Below are 26,754 nucleotides of genomic sequence, written 5' to 3' on the forward strand. Positions count from 1 at the left end.
TCCCTGAGCAGTCTGCTCAGCTCCCTCGCGTCATATTCCGGCTCCCGGACGTCATATTCCGGCTCCCAGCCTCACTCTGCAGCGTGCGAGGGAGCTGAGCAGACTGCTCAGGGGAAGTTCTCCCTCGCCAGCCACCTGCCAGCCCAGCATGTCAGTTAGCTGCGAGGCTAACAAGACATTTGCCCTAGGCATTTGGGGGGCGGCTTTTTTTGCCGCCCACTGGAAAATGCCGCCCAAGGCAAATGCCTTGTTTGCCTCGCGGCTAAAACGTCCCTGGGTAGGTATAGTGCAGAAACATATAGAATTCTCACTTAGTTGCCTTTGCTATGACTAAGAAATGTGAAATAACTAATATTTGCAACCAAGTCTAAAATTTTACTGTGCTTATGTACATTGCAAACTTCACTTAGCCATCCAATGGTTAAAGGCGTGATCTGTACCTACCAATGCAGCAGGTGCTTTAAGTTCCCTGCTCCCACTTGGACACACTTTTGTGACCTCGTAAACAAGGTCATCTTCTGCAGCCCTCTTTCTGCCCTTTAATAGCATCTGGATCAACAAAAGAAAACACCAAAGGCTCAGCTTGTTTCTTGTCCTTCATGAATATAAGATGCTTGATTGAGTGTCTCCAATGGGTGTTAGGAGTAAAATCTTTCATGCAAAGGATATCTCTCTACGTACTTACTACGTACTTACTTCACTAACTTTCCAGGTACTGCACCAAACTTTGGAAGGCAATGATACACTGGAACCACTGGATTCACATTCTCTTCGGTGCTGGCCAAAACTGGTGGATTAATTTGGAAGCCCACTCCTACATCTACTGAACTGCTCATCTGCTGAACTGCAGCAAAAAGGAGCTAGGCTGTGGGCGCCACAAAAGTGCCATTTTCAACAAATCATTTGTAAGTGCGTTAGCACATACAACGAGAAAGGTGCCTAAACCATCATTGGCTTGTAGCCACTACAATCAGCTATAGGAAATATACTTACATCACTTACATCAGAAAGTCAAACTAAGATCTTAACAAAACATCTTCTTCAAATGCTGTCCTCGTAAAAAATAACACTCTACCATTCATGACATTGTTTAAACCTGCATTGTTTTCTACACAAGGGTGATTTTGTCATCCTGGCAACTGCCATACCCACCATAAGAGCTGGGATCAGATTTTGTTTTTCCTTCTCAGTAGAAAACAGCCGTCTAAATCTTCGTATCTATGAGAACTTGTGACGAGACCTCTTTTCCTGAGTCATAAGGAAGGTTACCAGATCCACCATGTTTTCAGGGACACACATACACACATATATATATATATATATATATATAGGGAGCACATGAAAATCTGCAGAATTCTGAAGAAGGTGTATAGAATTAGGTATTATTAAGGGTCAATAAGTAAGTAGGTTTAGAAAAATACCAAATTCTGTATCATTAGAGATATTGCTTATTAGCGCAGAGCAGTATGGTAAATTGTTCATGTAGGGCTCATCTAAGAGGTTTTGCCTTGACATGGCAGGGGAGCTTACATTTTTTTTCACTCAGCATGGTGGTATTACTGTAATATTTCAAAATGAAACATTCACATGCAGTTATGTCACTCTGGGACTGCATAATATCAGGTAGAGAAAGACATGCTAAATGATTTTGTATTTTAATTTTTTAAATACAATATATCAACCTTACATATGAAAGGCTAAACAGTAACCATAGAAACATAGAAACATAGAATGTGACGGCAGATAAGAACCATTCGGCCCATCTAGTCTGCCCAGTTTTCTAAATACTTTCATTAGTCCCTGGCATTATCTTATAGTTAGGATAGCCTTATGCCTATCCCACGCATGCTTAAACTCCTTTACTGTGTTAACCTCTACCACTTCAGCTGGAAGGCTATTCCATGCATCCACTACCCTCTCAGTAAAGTAATACTTCCTGATATTATTTTTAAACCTTTGTCCTTCTAATTTTAGACTATGTCCTCTGGTTGTGGTAGTTTTTCTTCTTTTAAATATAGTCTCCTCCTTTACTGTGTTGATTCCCTTTATGTATTTAAATGTTTCTATCATATCCCCCCCTGTCTCGTCTTTCCACCAAGCTATACATGTTAAGATCCTTTAGCCTTTCCTGGTAAGTTTTATCCTGCAATCCATGAACCAGTTTAGTAGCCCTTCTTTGAACTCTCTCTAAGGTATCAATATCCTTCTGAAGATATGGTCTCCAGTACTGTGTACAGTACTCCAAGTGAGGTCTCACCAGTGTTCTGTACAATGGCATGAGCACTTCCCTCTTTCTACTGCTAATACCTCTCCCTATACAACCAAGCATTCTGCTAGCATTTCCTGCTGCTCTATTACATTGTCTGCCTACCTTTAAGTCCTCAGAAATAATCACCCCATAATCCCTTTCCTCAGATGTTGAGGTTAGGACTCTATCAAATATTCTGTACTCTGCCCTTGGGTTTTTACGTCCAAGATGCATTATCTTGCACTTATCCACATTAAATGTCAGTTGCCACAACTCTGACCATTTTTCTAGTTTACCTAAATCATTTGCCATTTGGCTTATCCCTCCTGGAACATCAACCCTGTTACATATCTTAGTATCATCCGCAAAAAGACACACCTTACCATCAAGACCTTCTGCAATATCACTAATAAAAATATTAAAGAGAATGGGTCCAAGTACAGATCCCTGAGGTACCCCACTGGTGACAAGCCCAAGCTTCGAATATACTCCATTGACTACAACCCTCTGTTGCCTGTCACTCAGCCACTGCCTTACCCATTCAACAATATTGGAATCCAAACTCAAAGATTGCAGTTTATTGATAAGCCTTCTATGTGCAATAGTGTCAAAAGCCTTACTGAAATCTAGGTAAGCAATGTCTACTGCACCACCCTGATCTATAATTTTAGTTACCCAATCAAAAAAATCAATAAGATTAGTTTGGCATGATCTCCCTGAAGTAAACCCATGTTGTCTCTGATCTTGAAATCCATGTGTTTTTAGATGTTCAACAATCCTATCCTTTAACATGGTTTCCATCACTTTCCCCACTACTGAAGTAAGGCTTACTGGCCTATAGTTGCCCGACTCCTCCCTATTACCTTTCTTGTGAATGGGCACAACATTCGCTAACTTCCAATCTTCTGGGACTACTCCTGTTAACAATGATTGGTTAAATAAATCTGTTAAAGGTTTTGCTAGTACACCACTAAGCTCTTTTAATAGCTTTGGGTGTATTCCATCAGGTCCCATTGACTTATTTGTCTTTACTTTTGACAGTTGAAATAGAACCTCTTCCTCTGTAAACTCACGTGTAATAAATGACTCATTTATCCTTTTTTTAACAGAGGTCCCTTTCCTTCATTTTCAGCTGTAAATACCGAACAAAAATATTCATTGAGGCAGTCAGCTAGACCTTTATCCTCATCTACATACCTTCCTTCTTTTGTTTTTAATCTAACTAATCCTTGTTTTACTTTTCTTTTCTCATTTATGTATCTAAAAAAAGTTTTGTCCCCCTTTTTTACTGACTGTGCTATTTTCTCTTCTGTGTGTGATTTGGAAGCTCTTATAACTTGCTTAGCCTCTTTCTGCCTAATCTTATAGGTCATTCTGTCTTCCTCACTCTGGGTTTTTTTATAATTACTAAATGCTAACTTTTTGTTTTTTACTATTTTGGCCACATCTGCGGAGTACCACAGTGGTTTCTTGAATTTTTTGCTTTTACTGACAAGCCTAATGCAATTTTCTGTTGCCTTCAGTAGTGCAGCTTTTAAATAATCCCATTTATTTTGGACTCCATTTAAGTTGCTCCAGTCTGATAATGACTCCTTTACACATATTCTAATTTTAGAAAAGTCTGTTTTTCTAAAGTCTAAAACTTTTGTTTTTGTGTGGTGTGACTCAGTCACTGTTCTTATATTAAACCACACTGACTGATGATCACTGGATCCTAAACTTTCACCTACAGTAATATCTGATACCAAATCTCCATTTGTTAACACTAAATCTAGTATGGCCTCTTTACGAGTTGGCTCCTCAACGACTTGTTTTAGAGACAATCCCAGTAGGGAGTTTAGAATTTGTGTGCTTCTAGCACAAGTAGCTATTTTTGTTTTCCAATTTACATCAGGAAGATTAAAGTCACCCATGGTGATAACTTCCCCCTTCATTGTCATTTTAGCTATTTCTTCAACTAGTAGATTATCTAACTCTTCAATTTGTCCTGGGGGCCTATAAATCACACCTACACGAACTACTGTGTGATTACCAAATTCTAACGTAACCCAAATGGACTCTATGTTCGTCTCACTAACCTTTATTAGGCTAGATTTTATGCTATCCTTCACATACAGGGCCACCCCTCCCCCTTTCTTGCCTTCCCTGTCTTTTCTATATAAAGAGTACCCTGGTATTGCTATGTCCCAGTCATTTTTCTCATTATACCATGTCTCAGTAACAGCGACTAAATCTACACTATCAGTTGCCATTATTGCCACAAGTTCATGGATCTTATTCCCTAAATTGCGAGCATTTGTAGACATGACTCTAAGCTTATCATTTTTTAACACACTTGCTACAGGCACCTTCTGTCCTTGTTTTGGGGGACAATTGGATTGATGTTTTATCACCCTTTTGCCCCCCCCCCTCCTAGTTTAAATACATCTTAGCAAAACCTCTGAACTGCTCACTGAGAACATTTGTTCCCTTTTGAGAAAGATGCAAACCATCTTTTTTGTACAGTTTATTTCCGTTCCAAACAGAGCTACCATGAGCAATAAAGCCAAATCCTTGCTCCCGACACCATTCACCAAGCCACAAGTTAAAGTCCCTAATACGCATCCGCCTGTCATTCTGAGTGTTATGCACAGGCAGAACTTCAGAGAATAACAGTGTGGAAGCAACCTGCCGTATATCATTGGCAAAAACACTAAAAACTTCCTTAACCTCTGAAACCTCATTGCAAGCCAAGTCATTTGTCCCTAAATGGACAAGTACATCCAATTCCCCTTCCTGCTTTGCTTGCTTAACAATATTACAGATACGTCTCCTGTCTCTGTGAGCAGTAGCTCCGGGAAGACACCTCACAAGACCACCATTGTCCATCTCCACACCTCTTATGATGGAATCCCCCAACAACAACTGCTTTCTATTAGGCCTCATCATAGTCTTCAAGCCTCTCTGCACAACACCACTGGCATCAATGCCTCTCTCCACAACAGCACTAGCCTCAGTGCCTCTCTCCACAACACCTCTAGCCTCAGTGCCTCTCTCCACAACACCTCTAGCCTCAGTGCCTCTCTCCACAACACCTCTAGCCTCAGTGCCTCTCTCCACAACACCTCTAGCCTCAGTGCCTCTCTCCACAACACCTCTAGCCTCAGTGCCTCTCTGCACAACACCACTAGCCTCAGTGCCTCTCTGCACAACACCACTAGCCTCAGTGCCTCTCTGCACAACACCACTAGCCTCAGTGCCTCTCTGCACAACACCACTAGCCTCAGTGCCTCTCTGCACAACACCACTAGCCTCAGTGCCTCTCTGCACAACACCACTAGCCTCAGTGCCTCTCTGCACAACACCACTAGCCTCAGTGCCTCTCTGCACAACACCACTAGCCTCAGTGCCTCTCTGCACAACACCACTAGCCTCAGTGCCTCTCTGCACAACACCACTAGCCTCAGTGCCTCTCTGCACAACACCACTAGCCTCAGTGCCTCTCTGCACAACACCACTAGCCTCAGTGCCTCTCTGCACAACACCACTAGCCTCAGTGCCTCTCTGCACAACACCACTAGCCTCAGTGCCTCTCTGCACAACACCACTATCCTCAGTGCCTCTCTGCACAACACCACTATCCTCAGTGCCTGTCTCCATGACACCATTACACTCTGAAAGTGCAGAAAATGAATTATGTAGAACAACAGACTGTGCAATATGCCTTTTATCCACAACTCTAAGTCTACCAGATCCTACAGTAATCCATCTGCCATTCCTAGTATGACTCTGTGGCAGTGGCTTTGCAGCAGTTCCAGCCTGAGTTTGTTTACCAGATAATTTACAAATCTCAGACTTCAAAAATACAATCTCCTGCCACAAGATAGAGAACTGTCTACAGATTAGACAACAACTAAACCTCCAAAAAGTGGAACGCGAAACAAATGCATAGCAACTATTACACTGAACTAAGTCTGCCATTCCAATGAGGTGAATAATTTAAATCAAACGAATCTTAACTTTTTATTTATCCTCCTGAATAATTCAGATTACCTCCTGTTTATCTCCAGAATATCTCCAACCACAGACACTTAGAAGCAACACTCTCCAGAATATCTCCAACCACAGACACTTAGAAGCAACACACTCCAGAATATCTCCAACCACAGACACTTAGAAGCAACACTCTCCAGAATATCTCCAACCACAGACACTTAGAAGCAACACACTCCAGAATATCTCCAACCACAGACACTTAGAAGCAACACTTAGAAGAAGCAACCAAGCTCTATTAGCCAAGCTAATGACAACAGCCCTTATATACTCCTAAAATCACCTCCCACTAGGAATGTTTAACACCTGGGTAGGCCTCTGCTTATTAGCAAACAATAGCTAATTTACACAGCAATCAATAGCAAGTAGCTACCTAATCCAATCAAATGCCTTATAATTACCAACAGGAAATCAAACCTTGTGCAATCAGTAACCTTTTCCTACAGATGAATCTTACCTGTAACAGTAAAAAAGAAAACCCTTAGCACAACTCTTAGACAGTTGAAGCTTCTGTAAAACTCTCCAGAATATCTCCAACCACAGACACTTAGAAGCAACACTTAGAAGAAGCAACCAAGCTCTATTAGCCAAGCTAATGACAACAGCCCTTATATACTCCTAAAATCACCTCCCACTAGGAATGTTTAACACCTGGGTAGGCCTCTGCTTATTAGCAAACAATAGCTAATTTACACAGCAATCAATAGCAAGTAGCTACCTAATCCAATCAAATGCCTTATAATTACCAACAGGAAATCAAACCTTGTGCAATCAGTAACCTTTTCCTACAGATGAATCTTACCTGTAACAGTAAAAAAGAAAACCCTTAGCACAACTCTTAGACAGTTGAAGCTTCTGTAAAACTCTCCAGAATATCTCCAACCACAGACACTTAGAAGCAACACTTAGAAGAAGCAACCAAGCTCTAACCCAGCATGAGCATAAGCTTAATTACTTAGGCAATACACCATCTTTACTAGAGATGCTCAGTTGGGGGCTCACCTCCCTTCTGGGACTCAAGGTAGGTATAGTATTACTGTGTGGCAATAAGTTATAAGAACCATCAAGTACAAGTAGGTACGGATGCTGGTTTAGGAAGGAGATACATGCCATCAAATTTTACCATTTTCGCCAATTTATGCGGTAGTAGGACTGCAACAAGGCGTCTCACATATTATGGTAATCAGTGAGGTCCACGGACTCTGGTACACTACGTAATTTCAGATTATATTTTCCCCATTGTTCTTCTAATGTGGCCACTTTGTCAGCGGTTGTGAGCTGTTGCCGTTTCAGTTCCTCAATCTACTGTTCAATCAAGGTAAGTCTTGGGTTGTGAGTACTGGTAGAGGATCTAAGTATGATGATCTTGACAGTGGCACTCTCAATGGCTTCTTTTAAGTAGGCCATATCAGTGGCTATATCATTGCAGAGGTCTGCCAGCATGATTTTAAATAATTCTGAAGTAACCGGCTCCTTGCCTGAAGGTTTCCTGGGTGGTAACCCAGGTGTTGGGCCCAGTGACGGTCCCTCTCTGAGAACTAGTTAGGCATTACCCGATGAGTAAACCGAACACTCATCCAGCACCATCTTGTCATATGCAGCCTTCTGTGAGATCCACAGTAATTCACCAATATCACAGTTATTAGGGCTTTTTTCTGGCTTCAGTTTTGCATTTTTCCATCCCAATTACCTTGCCAGACAAGACGGCGATGTAGGTAGCTGGTCACGTGCCCAATTTCCACCAAGACAAATTGTTTTTGCCCAGCATGGCTCAGAGCTGTAGGTTTTGCGACCGCTCTGTTCCTCAGCAAGCTCCTCCCCTGTTTGCTTACAGTTTAATGGCCTTTGGAGTGATAGTATAAACCTTATTATTTTTTATTTTTATTTTTTTTATAAATTTTTATTTTTGCGTGCATAAGGTTTACAGACATGCAGGTAATGCCACAATAGCAGGTACCGACAACTTGTATTTGACATATATATGGCATAGGTTGGATCTGCACATTTTTTAAGTTAAAACATTCAGGCTTAAAGAAACACGAGTCAAGCTTACAATTACTAATGACAGGTCGAGGGGGTGATGTAGGACTCGATCTAGAGAGTGCATGAGGGTTGTGTTTTGCGTGTTGAACTGGGATAGTAGAGTAAGAGGGAGGGTAAAGTAAGGAGTGTGACCAGTGGTGCCCGTTGTGTAATGAGGGGGGCAGTAGCCCTTCTCCATGCTAATTGTGTAGGTCTGAGCACCTTTGGTGTTGAGATTTTCCTCTGCGTGGGGTGCCCCTAACCTTGGGGGTGGCGGGGGGGGGGGGGGTATATTAAATTAGTTTGCCAGCGGGGATCGTTGGTCTGTGACCGCGTGTAGGTGCGGTATATTAGGCATCTTTTAAGGCCGTGTCAGGCTATATCGCCTGTGCTGCGTTACAGCATGTATATCATGGTTGGCAGGGTGGTCGAGAGTGTAAGAGAGCTGCAGAACATTTGCTGGTAACATGAAAGGAAAAGGAAGCAAAAACAAGCAAACATAAAGGAAATGCAGGCACAACTAGGTGCGATTTTCTATAGTATGTTATATAGTCAAGTTGGTGGAGGCGCTGCTGCACCAGATCTTGGTTCAAATATCGCAATGTTAGCTGGATCCCAGCCCCTAGGATTCAGCGGCCCAGATGGGATAGCGGCGGGCACGTGTAGCCCCAGTGCAGTCACTTTGGTCCTTCAGAGACAGTTCCCAGCTTGTGTGTGGCTCCTTTGTGTGATACCAGCAAAGATCGAGGGGTCCCCCATCTGTATGCGATCCCTGCCGTGCGTAGTTGAGATGTGATTGGTTGTAGAGATCTGCGCCATTGTAGGGTGGCCCTTGTGAGGTCCTGGTAGACCGTGAGCTGGGAGCCTTCGAATGTATATGGGGTTTTGTCCCTCAGGGCTGCCAGCAAGTGTCCTTTGTCCTGATAAGATATGCAGCGAAGTATAATATCCCTGGGGGCAGCTGGTTGTGCCTTGGTGGGTCCAGGTAAGCGATACACCCCATCAATAGTAAATTTTCTCGCTGCTGGGGCTGGTAGCACCGAGGCCACTAGGCGTCGCAGGTAGTGGGGAAGTTCCTCTGCTGTTACTGTGTCAGGGACCCCGCGGATCTTGACGTTATTACGCCTGTGGCGGTCTTCTAGCGCTGAAATTTGTGAGGTAAGTACCTGGTTAGCGGACTGAAGGTTGCTTAGGGTGTGTTGTATAGTTGATATCTCTGTACGGACATCTTGTATGTCATTCTCTGTGGCACTGACGCGGTCTGTGACCTGCTGGACGTCCTTTTTAATTGCCGCTGTGTCAGCTGCCAGTAGTTTCTGTATGTTCAGTAGGAGAGTTTGTAAGTCCTGTTTAGTGGCCAGGTTACTGGTTATGGAGTCAAGGTGTGTGGTGTCTGTGTCATCTCTCACCATTGTGGCCTGCGTCCCCTTGTGTTCCAATCTGTCTGAGGTGCTCTTCACGCTCCCGCTCTCCCCGGCCGCCATTTTGGATGGTGCCGATTTTTGCAGCATTGTGCTTATGTCCCTTGAGTCCAAGACATCTCCGTGTGAGGGCTTTTGCTGTTTGCGCCTCATGTCCACCGGGTTTGCTGTGGGACTCTGTGGGGGCTGTGGAGGTATCTCTTCCGCTCTGGTAAGTGCTGCACCTCCAAGAAGCGTGTCCCAGCTAATGTAGGCCGGTGCTTTGTAGGCCCCGGACCGGCGCTTAGTTTTGCCCGATTTCGGCGGCTGAAAGAAGGGCATCGGTGGGCAGCAGGCAAATCCCCCGAGCTGATGGTGGTGTCGTCGGGGTCGGATTACCCCTGGTATGTCCCCCTTTTAGCGGAAAATCGGTGTTTCTAGCGGAGCCCAAGTAAATGGCGTACGCTCGGCTGCGCTGGCAAGCTCCGCCCCCCCTAAACCTTATTATTAAAATGTGCATAGGGATTTGTGATAGTGCTCAGATAACTTTTGTTTGGCTTTTATTCTATTTATTGAGGCTGATAAGTACTATAGTCATTGCTGCTGCCCAGATGTAGCAGGAGTTTGAACACAGGGCTTAATTTTGTGCACTTGAACTTACTCACACGCACAATGAATCATATCAGGAGATGCTCAGTCCCACGACGTGACAATTAATTCCCAATTCCAAGCACAGTGCCTTAAATTAGACTGGCAATTCTTCAATAGATAGAGGTCCACAATTTTATTTGGATACTTTTGTAAGCAGTAAGATGCTGCCAAATGGAGTAAATTAGTCCACACATTTTGTACACAAGAAGAACAATAAGTACCTGCTTGAATGTTTATGAAAGTTCTGGAAATTACTGCTGTTAAAAAAAAAAAGGATTGTTAAACAAGGTTCTTTATTTACATAAAAAAAATATATATTTAATATGGGGGGGCGAGGAGTGCTATACACGAAACTTGGTCGACGAAAATGCTCTTACAGTACTGTTGCTTAGACAATTACACCCTTTGCAACCTTCATAATAAGAATGATGATGATAATGTTTCATTCCCAAGGCCATCACCGAAGGTAATGACTCAATATCCACAGAATTATTTTCTCAGACTTGCCTTGAAAAACCCTGACTGCCTTTAGGAATCCATAGAAAACAAGGTTTCGTATGATTGGTTGGTTTAGAAAGAGTTGGAGACTTTTTCAAACACAACACTAATTAAAGTTAGCGAACTTGATTTTCAGTTCAGTGTCTATGAATAAACCTGCAGGGCTGTTTTTCAGCTATGGTCTCTGTCAATTTTATTTTAAGTTAATTACTTGTTCTGAAATTTCCCTACACTTTAATTGAAAAGTGCTGCAGAAAATGTGGTTACTATATAAACACTAATATTAATAGAAACAATGTTCAAACCCATTGCACATCAAGTGTCTTGCTCTCAGTTAAATAGCGCCATCTTCCAGCAAAGTACAGAACTGAAAGTCAGGAAGTGGACTTCCATTCAGTTAGCTTTGCCTATATATTATATATAGTATTTTTAGTTTTACAGCCACAGCTTTACACAGAGCAAAACAAGCCAGATATGTCTCTGCAGGATCGTAGTTACGGTTCGACATGGACTCTCAAAGTACAAGAAAACATTGCACTAAATGGTGGATGCTCAGCCTGTACTGCAAACACACAGGGTTAATCATTATTCAAAAGTCCAATATAATTTTTGATATCTACTAAATAAATAAAATTAAAAAAAAAGGCTCTGTTCCTGAACAAACATTGAATCAAAACAAAATCTGCAACAACCCCAGCCGTGTGTCCCCCATCTTCTCCCAGCAGGGTACCATAGTAAAAAAGTGCACAAGTCAGAGACACAAAAACTACAAGGAACTATCTGTTTGACCTAGAATCCACGGTGTCCAGAGCCAAAGTTCAGGATAGCGCCCAAAAGAATATTTTGCAGGGCCATAGGGATCCTCCACAAAATATCTGCATGAGGTTTTCAGGCTCTGAAGGGTCAGCCTTTATGGCTGTGCAGTTCATCAAGATCAAGGACAGGCTCAGAGCAAGAGATGTTTAGAAGTTGTTGTTCCCCAACCCAAGTTCTAAAAAGTAGGGAGTTCCCACTGACGCCTTACCACCCACAGATGTCTATGCTACACCTACTGGATCACATTTTGATAGATTTTTTTGTTTTACGCAGTTAGGATGTGAAAAGCGCCATTGCAGGGTAGCCCTGGAGAGATCTTGATAGAATTATAGTTGTGAGCAGGGCCGACATAATGCATTTTCGATCTTCATAAGTGGTGCATTTCAGGATTACATCTCGCGATGTGGAGGTAGTAGTATTTTGGGGGTTCCCGCAACTCTGTAAGCCTCATCAATAGTCATCTTCTTGGCTATTGCTGGAGGTAAAATAGAGGCCAGGAGCCTCCAGATGTAGTGCGGCAATTCATCTGCGATTATGGACGCAGATTTTTTACATGGTTGCGGTGTAACGGTCTTCCAGCGTGGTTAATTGCATGAGAATGGAGTGCTGATTATTTTGAAGCTGGAGGACCGAGTCGCTGAGCATGGCAACCGCAACCTGTACATCTAGTAGCAGGATATTGTTTTGCTGCAGAGGGATTTGGATAGATTGGGGGACTGGGCACTAAAATGGCAGATGAAATTTAACGTAGAGAAATGCAAAGTTATGCACTTCGGGGTTAAGAATGCACAAGCAACTTACACACTAAATGGTAGTGAATTAGGGATAACCACACACGAGAAGGATTTGGGAATTGTTATAGACAACAAATTAGGCAGCAATTTGCAATGTCTGCAGTTGCTAAAGTCAGTAAGGTTTTATCATGTATAAATAGGGGCATAAATTCTCGGGATGAAAATATAATTTTGCCTCTTTATAAATCGCTGGTAAGACCACACCTTGAATATGCTGTGCAATTTTGGGCGCCTGTTCTAAAGAAAGATATCGTGGCACTAGAAAAAGTCCAGAGACGAGCTACAAAATTGATAAAAGGAATGGAGCATTTTAGTTATGAAGAAAGGTTAAAAAAAAAAAAAATCTGTTTAGTTTGGAAAAACGTCGCCTGAGAGGGGATATGATAACTTTATTCAAATATATTCAGGGCCAGTACAAACCTTTATCTGGAAATCTATTCAAAAACAGGGCTATACATAGGACACGAGGTCACACATTTAGACTGGAAGAAAGGAGATTTCATCTAAGGCAAAAAAAAAGGTTTTTATACAGTAAGAGCAATAAGGATATGGAATTTTCTGCCTGAAGAGGTGGTTTTGTCAGAGTCACTACAGATGTTTAAACTGCAATTGGATAAATACTTACAAAAACATAACATACAGGGATATCATCTCTAATTAGTGGGGTAATAGCGGTTTGATCCAAGGAGACATCTGACTGCTATTTTGGAGTCAAGAAGGAATTTTTTCCTAGTTTGTGGCAAAATTGGAAGGGCTTCAGACTAGGTTTTTTGTCTTCTTTTTGATCAACAGCAACAACATATGTGAGGAAGGCTGAACTTGATGGACTCAAGTCTCTTTTCAGCTATGCAACTATGTATCTAGTACAGCTCCTTCTGTGGCCTGTACCCGGTCGGTGACTTCCTGGACCACCTTCTGCGCGAGAGCTCAGTATGCTGCCATCATTTTGTGTAGGTCAGCAAGCAGAACTCTGAGGTTGTCATTTGTTGCCGAACCCCCTGGGGAGGCTTTCAACCCATATCAGGTGTCTGAGAGGGACCAGGTCCCTCGGCTTCCTGTGATGTTGTCATATCTTGTTGGTCCCTGCAGGGGTTGTTTTAGCTTGTGAGGGCTTTGGAGCCCCAGCCTTCGGGCTTTTGAGACCGGTGTCCCATGGTCCCGGGGCGCTCCGGAGACATAGGAGGTGAATATTGCGTGGTCCAGAGTTTGCTATGTGTCAGGAAGCTGCTCAGGAGTGACTCCAGGAAGAAACGTGGCAGCTGGAGGTGGGCCACAGACTTGCGGTTAGGTGTGGGTTGCCCGGCCGGGTATTGGAAAGGCATCAGAAAGTCACAATGGTCGTGATGGTGTGGTAGTTTGCAGCGGCAGGCAGTTGACTTTAGATTGTAAGATTATCAGGAGCCGACAGATATGGCATCCGTCTTGTTCCGCTAGCAAGCTCCGCCCACTTGTTTTAAATATTTCACTAAAATTGCGTTTAACACAAAAACACAAATAAGATGCTCATCGACCCTGTGACCTTAGTGTTGTCCAGTACATCTGCTTTTCTGGGACTTGTGTATAAAAAGTGTAGCGGGAAGTCACCAAGGAAACACGCACATTGCTAATCTTTATATAGTTTCATCAGGATTTTGCTTACCCTCTCTTTCCTAGGTAAAGCACAATGGAGGGATAGACCCCCGTTAGTCCTTAGGTGGCATACCAACTGTGGTTTACATGAAAAGCAGTAAAGCAGGTGGTCCTTGTTTTGTGACCTGTTTTACGACAGCTCGCACTTATGACCATCTCTCTCACAGGGTGGTAAGTGTGAGTTGTCGAGGGAATCCCTGCTCTGCTGCGTTCTTCTATGTTCGGGGATATAGACGAACATAGACAGACGCAACAGCGCAGGGAATCCCTCTAATCTAGGTGAGGGGAAAATTTCCTTGAGTATAGATTAGAGGGATTCCCTGCTCTTGTGCGTTTATCTGTTTGGGGAAATGTCCCTGAACACAGACATGCACACCAGAGCAGGCAATCCCTTAAATCTATGTTTGGGAAAATTTCCCTGAACATAGATTAACCCCTTAAGGACACATGACATGTGTGACATGTCACGATTCCCTTTTATTCCAGAAGTTTGGTCCTTAAGGGGTTAAAGGGATTTCCTGCTTTGGTGCGTTCGTCTATGTTTTCGGGGAAATTTCCCCGAACATAGAAGAACGCAGCAGAGCAGGCAATCCCTTTACTCCTCACTTACCGACCAATTTGTTCTACGACCGGGTTGTAGGAACGGAACCCGGTCGGTGAGTGAGCGGTACCTGTATACTCGTAGGAGCAAAGAAATATTTTTCACAGGATTCTTCTGGTTATATCAAACTTGTTTAGAATATCCCGTTCCTAATGTCTTTTGAGTGTGGATTGCAGATACATTTGTTCGTTGCCGTTTTCTATTACAACTGCCTTTATTTTATTTTTTAAAATTCTTTATTTTTAGTGTGCACAAAAAGAACAGTAAGCCCCGGTGCGCCACAACAGCGACATCAGAGTATAATTCGAAACGTTCGCTTTACAGGTCATGGTTATCACTGGTCAGGCACATTTTTGGTTACAAAGAAAAACATAAGATTGCAACAGTGTAGTATGTTGGTTAGCTTAAACATTGAGTTATGGAGCACTAAATTATTAAGGTATAGATGTTTAAAGCGTGGTTCGTTCAGTTGATGCTCTATTGCAGACTGGTTTAATATAGGCTGTGTGTTCAGGGAGTTATACTGCGTCCGCTGTGGGTGGGATATGTCAGGCATAAGTTTTGGCCAATAGTTATAGCTTTAATTTGCTTACATACATGTTTAAGTTGAAGCCCCATCAGCATTGGCCCTATACAATCTGCAGGTTAGCTTGGTTCCCTATGTGGTCACCTGTGTGAGTTAACGTGGGAGCCTAACTGAGAGAAAGGGTATCAAAAGTCTACAACCTGTGTAGTACAGGGAGGTTAAACAGGAGTAAGTCGTTAGCAGTCATATCATTGCTATACACTGTGAATACTGGTCAGCTGTTGTCAGTGTAGAGATTTTAAAGGTCAGCGACCACTGGGTCGTCTTGTGAAATAACCTCGCTCAATAAGCGGGGCTTATGCTGTCCCCTACGGCAGGGAGACTTTCATTAGTAATTTATGTGATTTCAAACGCACATAGTAAAGTACATAACAGTATGTGATGCTTTACAGGGGAGTGAGCTGTGTTAGAGGGTAACTTGTGCTGTGAGCCTGCGGGGCCGGACCATGATAGAAGACGGGTCTCTTTCTCAGAATTAGCATATGTAACGGGCTGCTCGAGTTATTCCGGGTCTTGCGCATTAAGTACTACATAAGTATGCACTGTGGCCACCTACGGCACATTAACATCTGTCTTGTGGGAAATAATTGGTATGGATTGACCCGGTTACGCTGTCAGTATTGTCAATATGAGGCAGCTGTTTGCATTGAGCGAGGTATAAGAAAAAACAGTAACTTAACATAAACAACAAAACTGATAACTATACTTGGGTCTCATGCTATATTCACATTATATCTAGCTGGTTGCCTACATTCCAGGCTATGTGAGGTTCGGTGGAGGCCCTGCATTACACGGTAAATTCAACACATACGTTTTGTATAGCATTAATAAGGGAAAAATATGAGGTACCATGCTGGGAGTCCTGTACCCCGTCAAAGTAAGATATAGTAAACTAGACAATTTACACATGGTAAGGTAACATACCACCCGCCATTGGTTGAGCAGAATAAAACATGCCATGGCCCGATAACTGCATTTATTTTTTTTACCTTCTGGCAGGTATTACACTTTATATTTTTAAACCAGAGTATTCAAAGATATAATCGTTAAAGGGACATTTCAGATGACTAAAGCATTTTAGCTTACTGAAAGGCTTAAATTTTGTGATTTTTTTTATTGGGGGTTCTATAGAACATAGCAAAAATATTTTAGGCACAGTGACATGCAGGTCACAGTATTGAAGACGGTGTGAAACATGAGATTGTAATGCATGTATAGATTCTCAGGTCCTCAGGTATGTACCAAAACAGGAGAGACAGATCTCTGATTTGAAAGAACATATCAGAAGAAGCAAGCATTAGCAGGTACATCATAATAGACCATTTGTATGAACAAATTAACATAACAAATGAAACCCTTAATGCATCGTCTCTGTAGCTGGCGATCCATTATAATTTCAAGGGTGTAATGCACACACGTGAGAGTTAATGGTCATCAAGGCAACCAAACTCATGGAACAGTGAGGTGGAATATGGGGAAACTACGGACTTAAAAACCAGGGGGGGGAGTGGACCGCCAAGCTGGACGGTCGCAAGCGAGTTTAGCTCCTGCAACTTACCAACCTTTAAGCATATAAAAATCGACTTAAACACAGACTGACAGCGATGGTCCTTAGTGCTATGGGGACACTGGATCCAGGGCGAGGCTGGCTCCTTGAGTTACAGTCCCCTGGAGGTGAGGCCTTCGACGTCCCAGTTGGGGCCTTCTCCGGCGGTGAGAGGGGTGGATGGCCGCTGCCCCACTATCCTGCCTAATGGCACCCAGCCAGAGGCCCAGACCCGACCCAAGCTCTCCTGGTCTACATCCGGCTACCTACCCCGGTGGACTCGACCCTATGGCTGCCCAGACGTGGCAGACTTCATCCAACACGGTTGTGACCCAAAAGAAGCCAACGAAGAGTCCAACGACACGCCTGGTCAGACCTTGCTCCGATCCCTGCTTTGGCGGATGCTCATGCACAGTCATACAGACACAGCAGATCAGTCTGCCACTACCAGTGAGGTGTCATGGCCGCCCTGCAGTCAGCCCCTGGAGCCGGTATCAGTACATGCCTTTTAGACCAGCCCAGGGTGATATTTTTTGCGAAGCTTACTATTTAGACCCAGCATGTTAATTAATTAAGCCTTTTGGTCCAACATATCAGTATAATCCCTTATTACACTCACTAAGCATGCATTCAGATAACCTGTATACAACTAGTCGCACACTGATACACCTGCTTGCTTAATAACCTATTAGTTTACTCGTATGTCTCACTAACGTTTTCTTTATTCTTAAACATGCATCCACATTTGAGCAAAACGTCAGTTAGTACTTGTTAAGCATTATGTATCAACGTGGACAACTCTCTGACATAGCTCTAGAAAACGTCCTTATTAAGCGTGTCTCTAACCAAACTTTACTTTAACAATGTCAGAACGTTTAATTCAGACATATTTAGGACCTGCATTCATAGATGACATGATAGATAATATAGCATGTATTTACCAGTAAAGCGCAGCAGTTTTGTAAGTTTGATAAATGCTTCTACATGTTAGCTTTCTTAAAATCAAAATGTGCCTGACTAATAATTGTCACAACCTGCAATGCTGTAATATTGAAGTGATCTATACCTTGTCACCGCTGTTGTGGCGTACCAAGGCTGTTTGTCAATTTTGTGCACATCAAAAATAAAGAATTAAAAAAATAAAATAAAAAAATAAATGGTGGGGTCCACCTTGCTTGTGTGGGAGGAGCGAGGGGAGAAAAGGTTGGGGGGCTCTGGGGTCTATGTGCTATTGTATGAATAGTTGGAAATCAGCAGATTCCGTGGTGAGTAGCCAATGTGGCTAAAATGCTTTGTGTGTGCAGAGCTTTAAACAATTCCTTAAAATATAACAGCAGAGTTGAAGAATGTTTCTTACTCAGTCATTATAATCGGGTCACCTCTCTCATAACTCCTATAATTTCAGCTGCCACTTTTTTATTTTTTTATTTCCTTTTTTATATTAACCCCTTAAGGACACATGACATGTGTGACACGTCATGATTCCCTTTTATTCCAGAAGCTTGGTCCTTAAGGGGTTAAAAGGAAACATAGGGTCTTGTTTATTAGGCTAGTTCAGTTTTCTTTAATGTTGCTAACTCAAGTATGGTTTTAAACTGAAATCATCTTGAAGAAAGGAAAAAAAAAAAAAAAAAAAAAAAAAAAAGGTTAAGCTTGCACAAAAATTAATCTAGACAAAGCTCTGGTTAAATCCACCTGCACAAACCATATGACAAACTTACCATAAGCTTGCATCCACCTACTCAAACATGATAGAGTTGAGAGTGGTTAGTTGCACATCTACTTGTAAAAAACATCATTGATCATTTTACTTCCCTGGCACACACAATAGGCCAAAAAAAATGCATTTGCTACCCAAATTTGTGCATGTGTTTCCTCTTTCAACGTGATGCTATGTTATGTGTGCATCTATGAACTCAGGGGACACTTTGCATGAATACATCCAGGGACATGTTCTTAAGCAGATATATTGCTTTGCTAAACCAGTGTTGCATGTTTTTCGTTCAGCACACTTCATGCTTGCAGTCAGAGAACCTGGGAAAACAAAAGACAAAGAAACAAAAAGGTCAATTGTATTCAGTAAATCAGTACTATTATCTGCTCAGTGGTTACACAAAAGTGTAGCAGAGTTTCAGTGTCTATCAGAAAACTCAATTCTGCAAACAATATCATTTTGCATTAGTCTATCTGTTGCTGGATTGGTAACAACATGGGAAAGTTATTACCTCCGTGGTAACAGAATAACAAAATGTTAGAGGAATATAGCACTTAAACTTGCTGATACTTTCACAGTTATGTCTCGGCTTCCTCTGGATTATTCTCTCTGCAACTCTGAAAACCCACAGCACATACAGCTCTGGATCCCCAAAAAGAGACTGCAGATATCATGCACGGTGAGGTCATATGGGGGCAAGGCAGCTAACCACCAATGTCACCAAAAATCTTTGTAAAATACATTTTGCATCATGCTGAGCTTGCCTCAAATGCCATTAGCAAAAATGAACAATATCCATACAATCAAACAGCTTGGCAATGTTTCAGCCACAATGGGACTTTGCCAAGTCTCCAAGGCTAAGAAAATAAATAAGATAACCCCAATATATTGAACATGCACCGCCACTTAATAGGACCAGCTATGGGGACAGGAGTAACCTTAATGGGGGGTGTTGAGGTTACTCCTGGCGCACCCCCCCCCTCTTTAAGGTTACTCCTGGCACCCCACCCCCCTCGTTAAGGTTACGCCAGGCACCCCACCCCCCCTCATTAAGGTTACGCCTGGCACCCCACCCCACCCCCCCTCGTTAAGGTTACTCCTGGCACCCCCCCCCCCCCCTTAAGGTTACCCCATCCCCCCCCCCCCCATAGCCTGTCCTATTAAGTGGGGTTATCTTTTTTATTGGCTTAGCATTGGAGACTTATTTATCTTTCTCCTTTGGCCTAAAATTGTACGTTTTCTTGTAATTCCTGACAAGTCTCACTGATAGATATAAAGCCCGCCAAACACACTGCGCCCCCAGGTCCCTCAGAGTAAGCAGTGGGGGCGGATAATATCTTCACTGATAATAATAATAATATGGTGGAATAACATGCAGTTTGTCCAAATTACCACAGAAACCCGCGCTTTAAACACTACTCACCCTCATCGGATCTCCAGACTGACGAGATGGGCTGCCCCCTCCAACATGGCGGACTCTGTGTGTGCGCGCATTGATACACTTGGTTCCCTCTCCAACATGGCGGACGGTGTGTGAGAATTAATATGCTTGGTTCCACCTCCGACTACTATCAGCTTCCTAACTGCCTCAGGAATTAGAAGCAGTGCTAACGGAACAAAGCCACGCCCCCAGCTGAACGCTCTCTCCAGTGATAGGGCAAAGTGATTGAATGGGTGTGTCAGGTTCAGGGCGATGGTAATGCATGGAGGGATGTAGGCGTGGCCTGTGAGAGGTGACGGGTCCCGGGTGCCGGTAAGGGCCAGGAAGGTTAGCGCGCAGTGAAGGTCTCACTGAAGGTCTCTGCGATGAATCGCGCACTGAGTAGAGTGTCAGCTCTTCTGCTGCGGTCCAGGCCGGGCTGCCGGTGGGAGAGCCATGCCAGCGGCACCCCGGAGTACGTGGAGGGGCTGGTGAAGAAGAATAAGGTGGTGGTGTTTATTAAGGGCACCCCGGCCCAGCCCATGTGCGGATTCAGTAACGCGGTGGTGCAGATTCTCCGCATGCACGGGGTGGAGGGCTATGCGGCCTACAATGTGCTGGAGGACCAGGACCTCAGGCAAGGTGAGAACCGGGGGCTGGAGCTGTAAGGGGGGGCAGTGGGTGTAAGGCAGGGCTGTCTGGAGGGGGCAGTGGGTGTAAGGCAGGGCTGTCTGGAGGGGGCAGTGGGTGTAAGGCAGGGCTGTCTGGAGGGGGCAGTGGGTGTAAGGCAGGGCTGTCTGGAGGGGGCAGTGGGTGTAAGGCAGGGCTGTCTGGAGGGGGCAGTGGGTGTAAGGCAGGGCTGTCTGGAGGGGGCAGTGGGTGTAAGGCAGGGCTGTCTGGAGGGGGCAGTGGGTGTAAGGCAGGGCTGTCTGGAGGGGGCAGTGGGTGTAAGGCAGGGCTGTCTGAGGGGGCGTGGGTATCTAGGATGCACTGGGATTCAGTGGGTTTAAGGGTGGACTGTAGACTAGAGGCTTACTAGCTTTGACAAGGTGGCCTTCTACTAACTGATCCACAGAAAGCACTCATTTATAGCCACTGACCCACAGACATGGAAGATTTGATAGGACTGTGTTCAGTAGGTGTTTTTTTAAGGTTGGCAGAGTGGACCTGGTACAGTAGGTATAGCAGAGTTTTGGCTGAGCAGACCAGGTTCAGTTAGTGTGGAGGATTTCCAAGATGTTTGGCAGTGCAATAAAGAACACTTGACAGAGCAGTTTGTAGTCTGAAGGTTTAGAAGACATTTGGCACAGTGAACCATGGTCACAAAGTGTGCAAGAGGCTTGGTAAGGTGGTCTTGGCTCACTAGGTGCTCATGACAGAGCAAATCATAGTCAGTATGTTTAGAGCAGGCTTGGCTGAGTGGACCAAGGTCACGATGAGTTGATTTATGAGTTGAATATATTGCAGGGTGGACTGGGGCCAGTAGGATGCTTGACATGGACAACTTGGGTCAGTAGGTATATAGGAGAGTTGGTAGTTACTTTATGCAGGGGTTGTATTGAAGGGTTGCCTGTGGGCAGACGCTGAGCGTTTATTTTATGTTTTTCCAATGCGTTTTAAGACTTTGAATTGGATTATAATTCATGACTTTGGTCATCAACGTGCCCTTTAGAATTCATTGTAAATTATTTATATCCTTCCTTTGTTTAAATAAAGCCTTTACATCTTTTTATTATTTTTATTTTTTTTAATTTGTATTTTATTGGATTTTAAAGACTTAAAATACAACTTAGATTTAGTATGTAAATAGTAACAATTTCGTATATAAGTAATATCAAACTTGCATGTACATAGTGACAGTTTTGCATCAACAACGTCTGCGAGCAACTAGCATTAGTTATATTAGGTTTTTTGGCTGTGTCTGTCGATTGCTAGGGGTAAACAGGGACATATATCGTTAGCTTTAGGGGCATTATGCAGTTGCTGTTGTGTCACTCAGGGGTGTGTGAAAGCCTCTGTGTACAGGAGCTGGAGTTGTGTGGGGCTCTGGTGGATCTCTGTTAGAACGAGTGTCCCAGGGCTGCTCTCTCGTGCACCGTGCAGTATGGTTGCTAGGGCCCGCGAGAGTCCATCAGGCTGACTGGAGTTGCCACCTGCTAAAGCTTAGGGCTGTCTTTTTGTTATAGTCTCTCCTCTGCCCCCTAATTGCTCTATGGCTGACGCAGTGCTTGGTTGTCACCTCCAATGGCCTCTTTCTTGTCTGCATCTTGTATGTTCAGCTTCCTGAGGAATGTCTCCTGGTCGTCTTTAGAGGCCAGGGTAAGCATCTGGTCTCCCCGTGGTACCACCAGGGAGCTGTCTGCGCCCCATCGGTATCTGATTTCCGCTTCTCTTAGTCTTCTTGCCATAGGCGCCAGGTGTCTCTTTTCTAAAAGCACTGCAAATGGGAGGTCCCCATTGAAAGCCACAGTGCTGCCATTCAGTTGCACTGTGCCTAGGGCTCCGGAGTGGGACATGATAGTGGGGAGGGTTTGCATGTCTCTTGTGACCGCTGTTGTGGCTTTGCAGATCCAAAATGCTAACAGTACCAGGCTAGGCTCGGCACTCCCCTTTATGCCCATCACTGTGAGTAAGTGGTGTATGTGGGGCAACAAGGCTTCTCCCCCAACACTCTCTGGGATGCCTCGGATGCGGATGTTCCGCCGCTTATGCCGGGATTCCAGCGTTGTGACTGTTCGTGTGAGTAACTGGACCTGGGAGCTGAGGGCTTGTACCGTGTCACTGGAATCATGCAGCTGGTGGTCCCTTGCTTCCTCTCTGGATTCCGCTGCTGGAGATCACCCACCTCCTTTTTTGTGCTCCGCAGGTCTGCTCTCCACACCTCCCGCATTTCTTCCAGCAGGTCCCTTATGCCCCGTTTAGTTACAGGAGAGGAGTCTTCCTCTCAGTGTGAGGCTTGGTAGTGAGCCCCATCTTCTGCTGGAGGCGTGGCAAGGCTCTCTCTGTCCTTGTGGGATTCGCCCGAGGTCTCACTGAGTGCTTCAGGCGCCATTTTGGCGGGAGCCATCGTAAAGGGCCTTGCAAACGCGAGCTGAATATTGGGAGGTTTTGGCAGCTCTGGGGGGTGGAATTTCTTATTTTTTCACCCCATGGATGTCTCTGGGTGGGAGGCTTGTTTTTGGCTTCTTTGAGGGATCAGTTTTTCTGGACTTTTCGTCTATTTTGTATTGTTTCTGGTATGGAGCTCCACAGCAGCACGTCCGTTCAGCAAGGTAGTTGACCACAGCCCCCCAAGTATGTACATCTTTAATAACAAATTGGTTGTCTAGCAAGGTAGTTGACCACAGCCCCCCAAGTATGTACATCTTTAATAACAAATTGGTTGTCTAATAGAATCTATCGTTGAATTGTTTGCATATGAACCTTTGTACAGACATTAGTGGATGTTTTCAAGGTTCTGTCTCAGATTAAATAAATAATTTGATCAGGCTTGCAGGGCATAGATTAAGCATGCTTTGTAGAAAAAGTTTTCCGTGTTTGGTGGATTGTGCAACTGTGGCTCATACTCTGCTTTATCAAGATTAAACCATAACATGCTTACCGTGACTTGACATTTTTTTTTTTTTTTTTTAAACATCCAGAAATGGCTGACACCCTGTAAAATCCTTTTGACTGCATAATGTGCTTTACGTCAACAGTAGACGTGTAGATATCGAGGGCTTGATTAGTTTAATAGTGTAGTGAGTTTAAAGGGGGATTGCCACTATTTAACATTGAAAGTCACATTTAACTTGTTACCCTTTATCGTGAGATGCTCTGGTTTTGTTTTTCTTTTTCGATGTTGGCAAATAACATCCTACTCCAGTTCAGACAAGGCAAAGCCAGGGCAAATGTAAATGAAGAGGAGAAACAGAAACACTAGTCTCATATCCTTTCTTCTTTGTATGCTTTCTCTATGGTGACTGCCAGGTAGACAGAGGACAGAGCTTGTAGCAATAAATGACATGGAGGCTCCCAGTGCAGGATAAAGACGTTGTTTTCTATATAAGTGAAAGGTCCTTTTTTTTTTTTTTTTTTTTTAAATGAGCACCTCATGCACCCAGTCACTACAGCCATGGCATTTCTACAAGAGGCTGTAGTGCTTACGGTGCTTGTAGTGTACATTGAAGTCAATTTTACAGTGGTTTATTCACTAAATGAATTCTAGAGAATTGACAAGGGAAGTATTAAAACTTGGTCAAAATGGCCGAACTGTAAACCTTTCCCAGCTCCGCAAGTTTACAGCTCTGCTCTTTTGATCTAAAAGATACAGTTCTCAGTGACTACACAATAGAGCACGGGTTTCCAATTAATTTTTTCAGTGGAACCCTTTGACATAGTGTATCAACATCGTAAACCCCCTTCTGTTTTTTGTGTGTGTCAATGTGTATCTGTGTGTGTGTGTGTGTGTATGTATGTATGTATGTATCTGACACAGATATACACTCACACTGGCACATAGTGATACACACACTGACACAGTATATATCTGTGTGTGTGCATATAAATCTATCTATGTGTGTATCTGTTTGTATGTGTCAGTGTGTATGAATCTGTCACACAGGCACATAGTGGCACACAGATACACACACACACACACACACACACACACTGTGTGTATGTATCTGTGTGTCAAGGTGTGTGTATGTATGTATCTATTTGGCACATAGTGGCACACAGACACGCAGTGACACACATCTTGACTTACAAATACACACACACTGGCACATACATACACACAAACACACTGGAACATACACCCCACAATAGACACATACTGACATACAAACACTCTCACTGACAAGCACACATACTCTCTCACTGACACAAATACACTCTTTGACAGACATACAAACTCCCTAACAGACACACGTACAATTTTATTTATTTTAAATTTTACTCCACCCAGCCTCCCTACCTTTGGGAGTGCTGGCATGGAGTCTCTATGTCCCTGTGGTCCAGTGGGGCTGCTGGGCATGAAGCCCCAGGGGTCCAATGGGGCTGCTGAGCGGCTGGCGTGCAGTCCCTGGGGTGGCAAGGGAGCAGTGATCTTCCTGCTCAGCTCCCTTGCGCGCCTCTTAGTGATGCCGGAGTTACATCATATTCCGGCTCCGGCATCACTGCTGAGTCGGGAGGAGTGCTCCCTTGCCGCCAGTGGCCATTTTGTTTTACAACATTTTCGGCGGAACACCAATTGGTTAACGTTGCAATAGAGTATTGATAACTAACCATGGCACTTAAAGGGACACTATAGGCACCAAAACAACCTTAGCTTAATGGAGCATTTGTGATGTATAGATGATGAGCCTGCAGTCTTGCTGCCTAATTCTCTGCCATTTAAGAGTTAAATCACTTTGTTTATGCAGTGCATTTCAAACATCTTTTTGATGCATGAGTGGAGGTTGGCATGCCTGCACCATAACCACTACAGCAGACTTGGAATTCAGAAAGGGTTGGGAAGACCAGTGTTCCTTACAGACATGTTACTTCAACTTTTAAATCAGAGAAACATATGGGATTACTGTCCTTCTAGTCTCCCAGTCATAGGAAGCAGTGTCATTGGATTGCTTTGGACGTCTTCATCCCTCGAGCCAGAGGCACAGTGGGCAATATACAGATCCTTCACAGAGCGCTTCCTGTGCCTTTGAAATATGTATCAACAACTCGAGCAAGAAACCATAGAAAGTCTCATCTCAGTATGTAGCTAGTATTTTTAATTTATTTACTTTTTTAACTAAAATACTTGTATCTCCTTTTCTGCAGGGGTAAAGAGTTTCTCAAATTGGCCCACCATACCTCAGGTTTATTTGAATGGAGAGTTTGTAGGTGGATGTGATATTCTACTTCAAATGCATCAAAATGGCGACCTGGTGGAAGAATTCAAAAAGCTTGGAATTCGCTCTGCTCTTCTAGACGCAGAGTCCAGCCAGGAGGAGAAGAAGTAAGGCAATGGGTGCGTAATGAACTGTTTGTATAACAGAAGGATTGTGACCAGCCTACTGACACCGGAAAAGCCTTATGTGTTATGTGAAGAGGCACAGCTGATAATGACAAACTCTGCTAAAGTGGAAGATCTGTCTAAATCCTGGAATTTAAAAAAACGTTTCACGGGTTGGTTTGTTTAAATTACCGTACCCAGCCATGAATGGATTTAAAGTCTGTAATATATTTAGAAAATGACCACTGTTCTACAATGTTTATCACACTAGAATGTATTGTAAACAATAAATATATTGAATTATTATATCGATTACAAAAGTTGCCGTGTTTCCCTCTTTGTGTTCATGTTATATATCCATTGGCTACTAAAAAAAAGCCAATCAGTAGCTCAGAATGGTTTTCACTAGTTGAGGATGATTTGAGTTAAATCAGAATAGTAACAAGGTACTATTGAGACCTTCAATAGATGTTGGGCCCAGGGACTGCACTAATTATTCTTATAAAGCTGTGTAAGGGTTACTAAATAATGTATTTACTTCCTGAAAGCTATGGGCAATCTCCCAGGCTGCTGATGCTTCAGGCTGTCCCTGTTCCATATGTGGCTGGCCTGAAGCATTAGAGTGCTAAACAGGTAGAAGGGAGAGGCAAGGTGTTGACGCAAGAAAAAAACAAATAGAAATGGATGTATCCAAGCAATACAGGAATCTATACAGCAATAAGGGACAGAACTAAACTTTATATGCAGAAATACATAAACATGTGCCCTTGCACAAGGATAACAACCTTTTATTGGGGATATATCTAAACAGCTTGTGCCA

The 26,754-nt window shown here is 43.5% G+C and overlaps 2 protein-coding genes and 1 non-coding gene across 3 annotated transcripts in view; 1 reads left to right on the forward strand and 2 right to left on the reverse strand.

Annotated features, from left to right (window-relative positions):
- The window catches only part of SYNE3 (spectrin repeat containing nuclear envelope family member 3), a 157,778-nt gene extending 138,926 nt beyond the window's left edge, over positions 1-18,852 (reverse strand). The window contains exon 1 of the mRNA XM_063438936.1: positions 18,678-18,852. The gene's annotated coding sequence lies outside the window, so the exon portion shown is untranslated. The remainder of the gene's footprint in view (positions 1-18,677) is intronic.
- An 87-nt stretch (positions 18,853-18,939) lies between these two features.
- On the reverse strand, positions 18,940-19,207 carry LOC134584216 (small Cajal body-specific RNA 13). The gene has a single exon (XR_010086494.1). It is a non-coding gene; the product is annotated as a small Cajal body-specific RNA 13 (non-coding RNA).
- Positions 19,208-20,256: 1,049 nt separating this feature from the next.
- Positions 20,257-26,254, forward strand: GLRX5 (glutaredoxin 5). Its single transcript, XM_063440299.1, has 2 exons — positions 20,257-20,599; positions 25,760-26,254. Exons 1-2 carry the CDS (start codon positions 20,344-20,346, stop codon positions 25,939-25,941), a joined length of 438 nt encoding a protein of 145 aa, XP_063296369.1. The 5' UTR covers positions 20,257-20,343; the 3' UTR covers positions 25,942-26,254.
- Positions 26,255-26,754: the final 500 nt, after the last annotated feature.

This window comes from Pelobates fuscus, chromosome 13 (genome assembly GCF_036172605.1).
Source record: "Pelobates fuscus isolate aPelFus1 chromosome 13, aPelFus1.pri, whole genome shotgun sequence".
Lineage (NCBI taxonomy): Eukaryota > Metazoa > Chordata > Amphibia > Anura > Pelobatidae > Pelobates > Pelobates fuscus.

Coding starts and splice junctions, on each gene's coding strand:
- GLRX5 (XM_063440299.1), top strand. CDS start 20,344: ATGAATCGCGCACTGAGTAGAGTGTCAGCTCTTCTGCTGCGGTCCAGG. Junction 20,600..25,759: donor GGACCAGGACCTCAGGCAAG/GTGAGAACCGGG, acceptor CCTTTTCTGCAG/GGGTAAAGAGTTTCTCAAAT.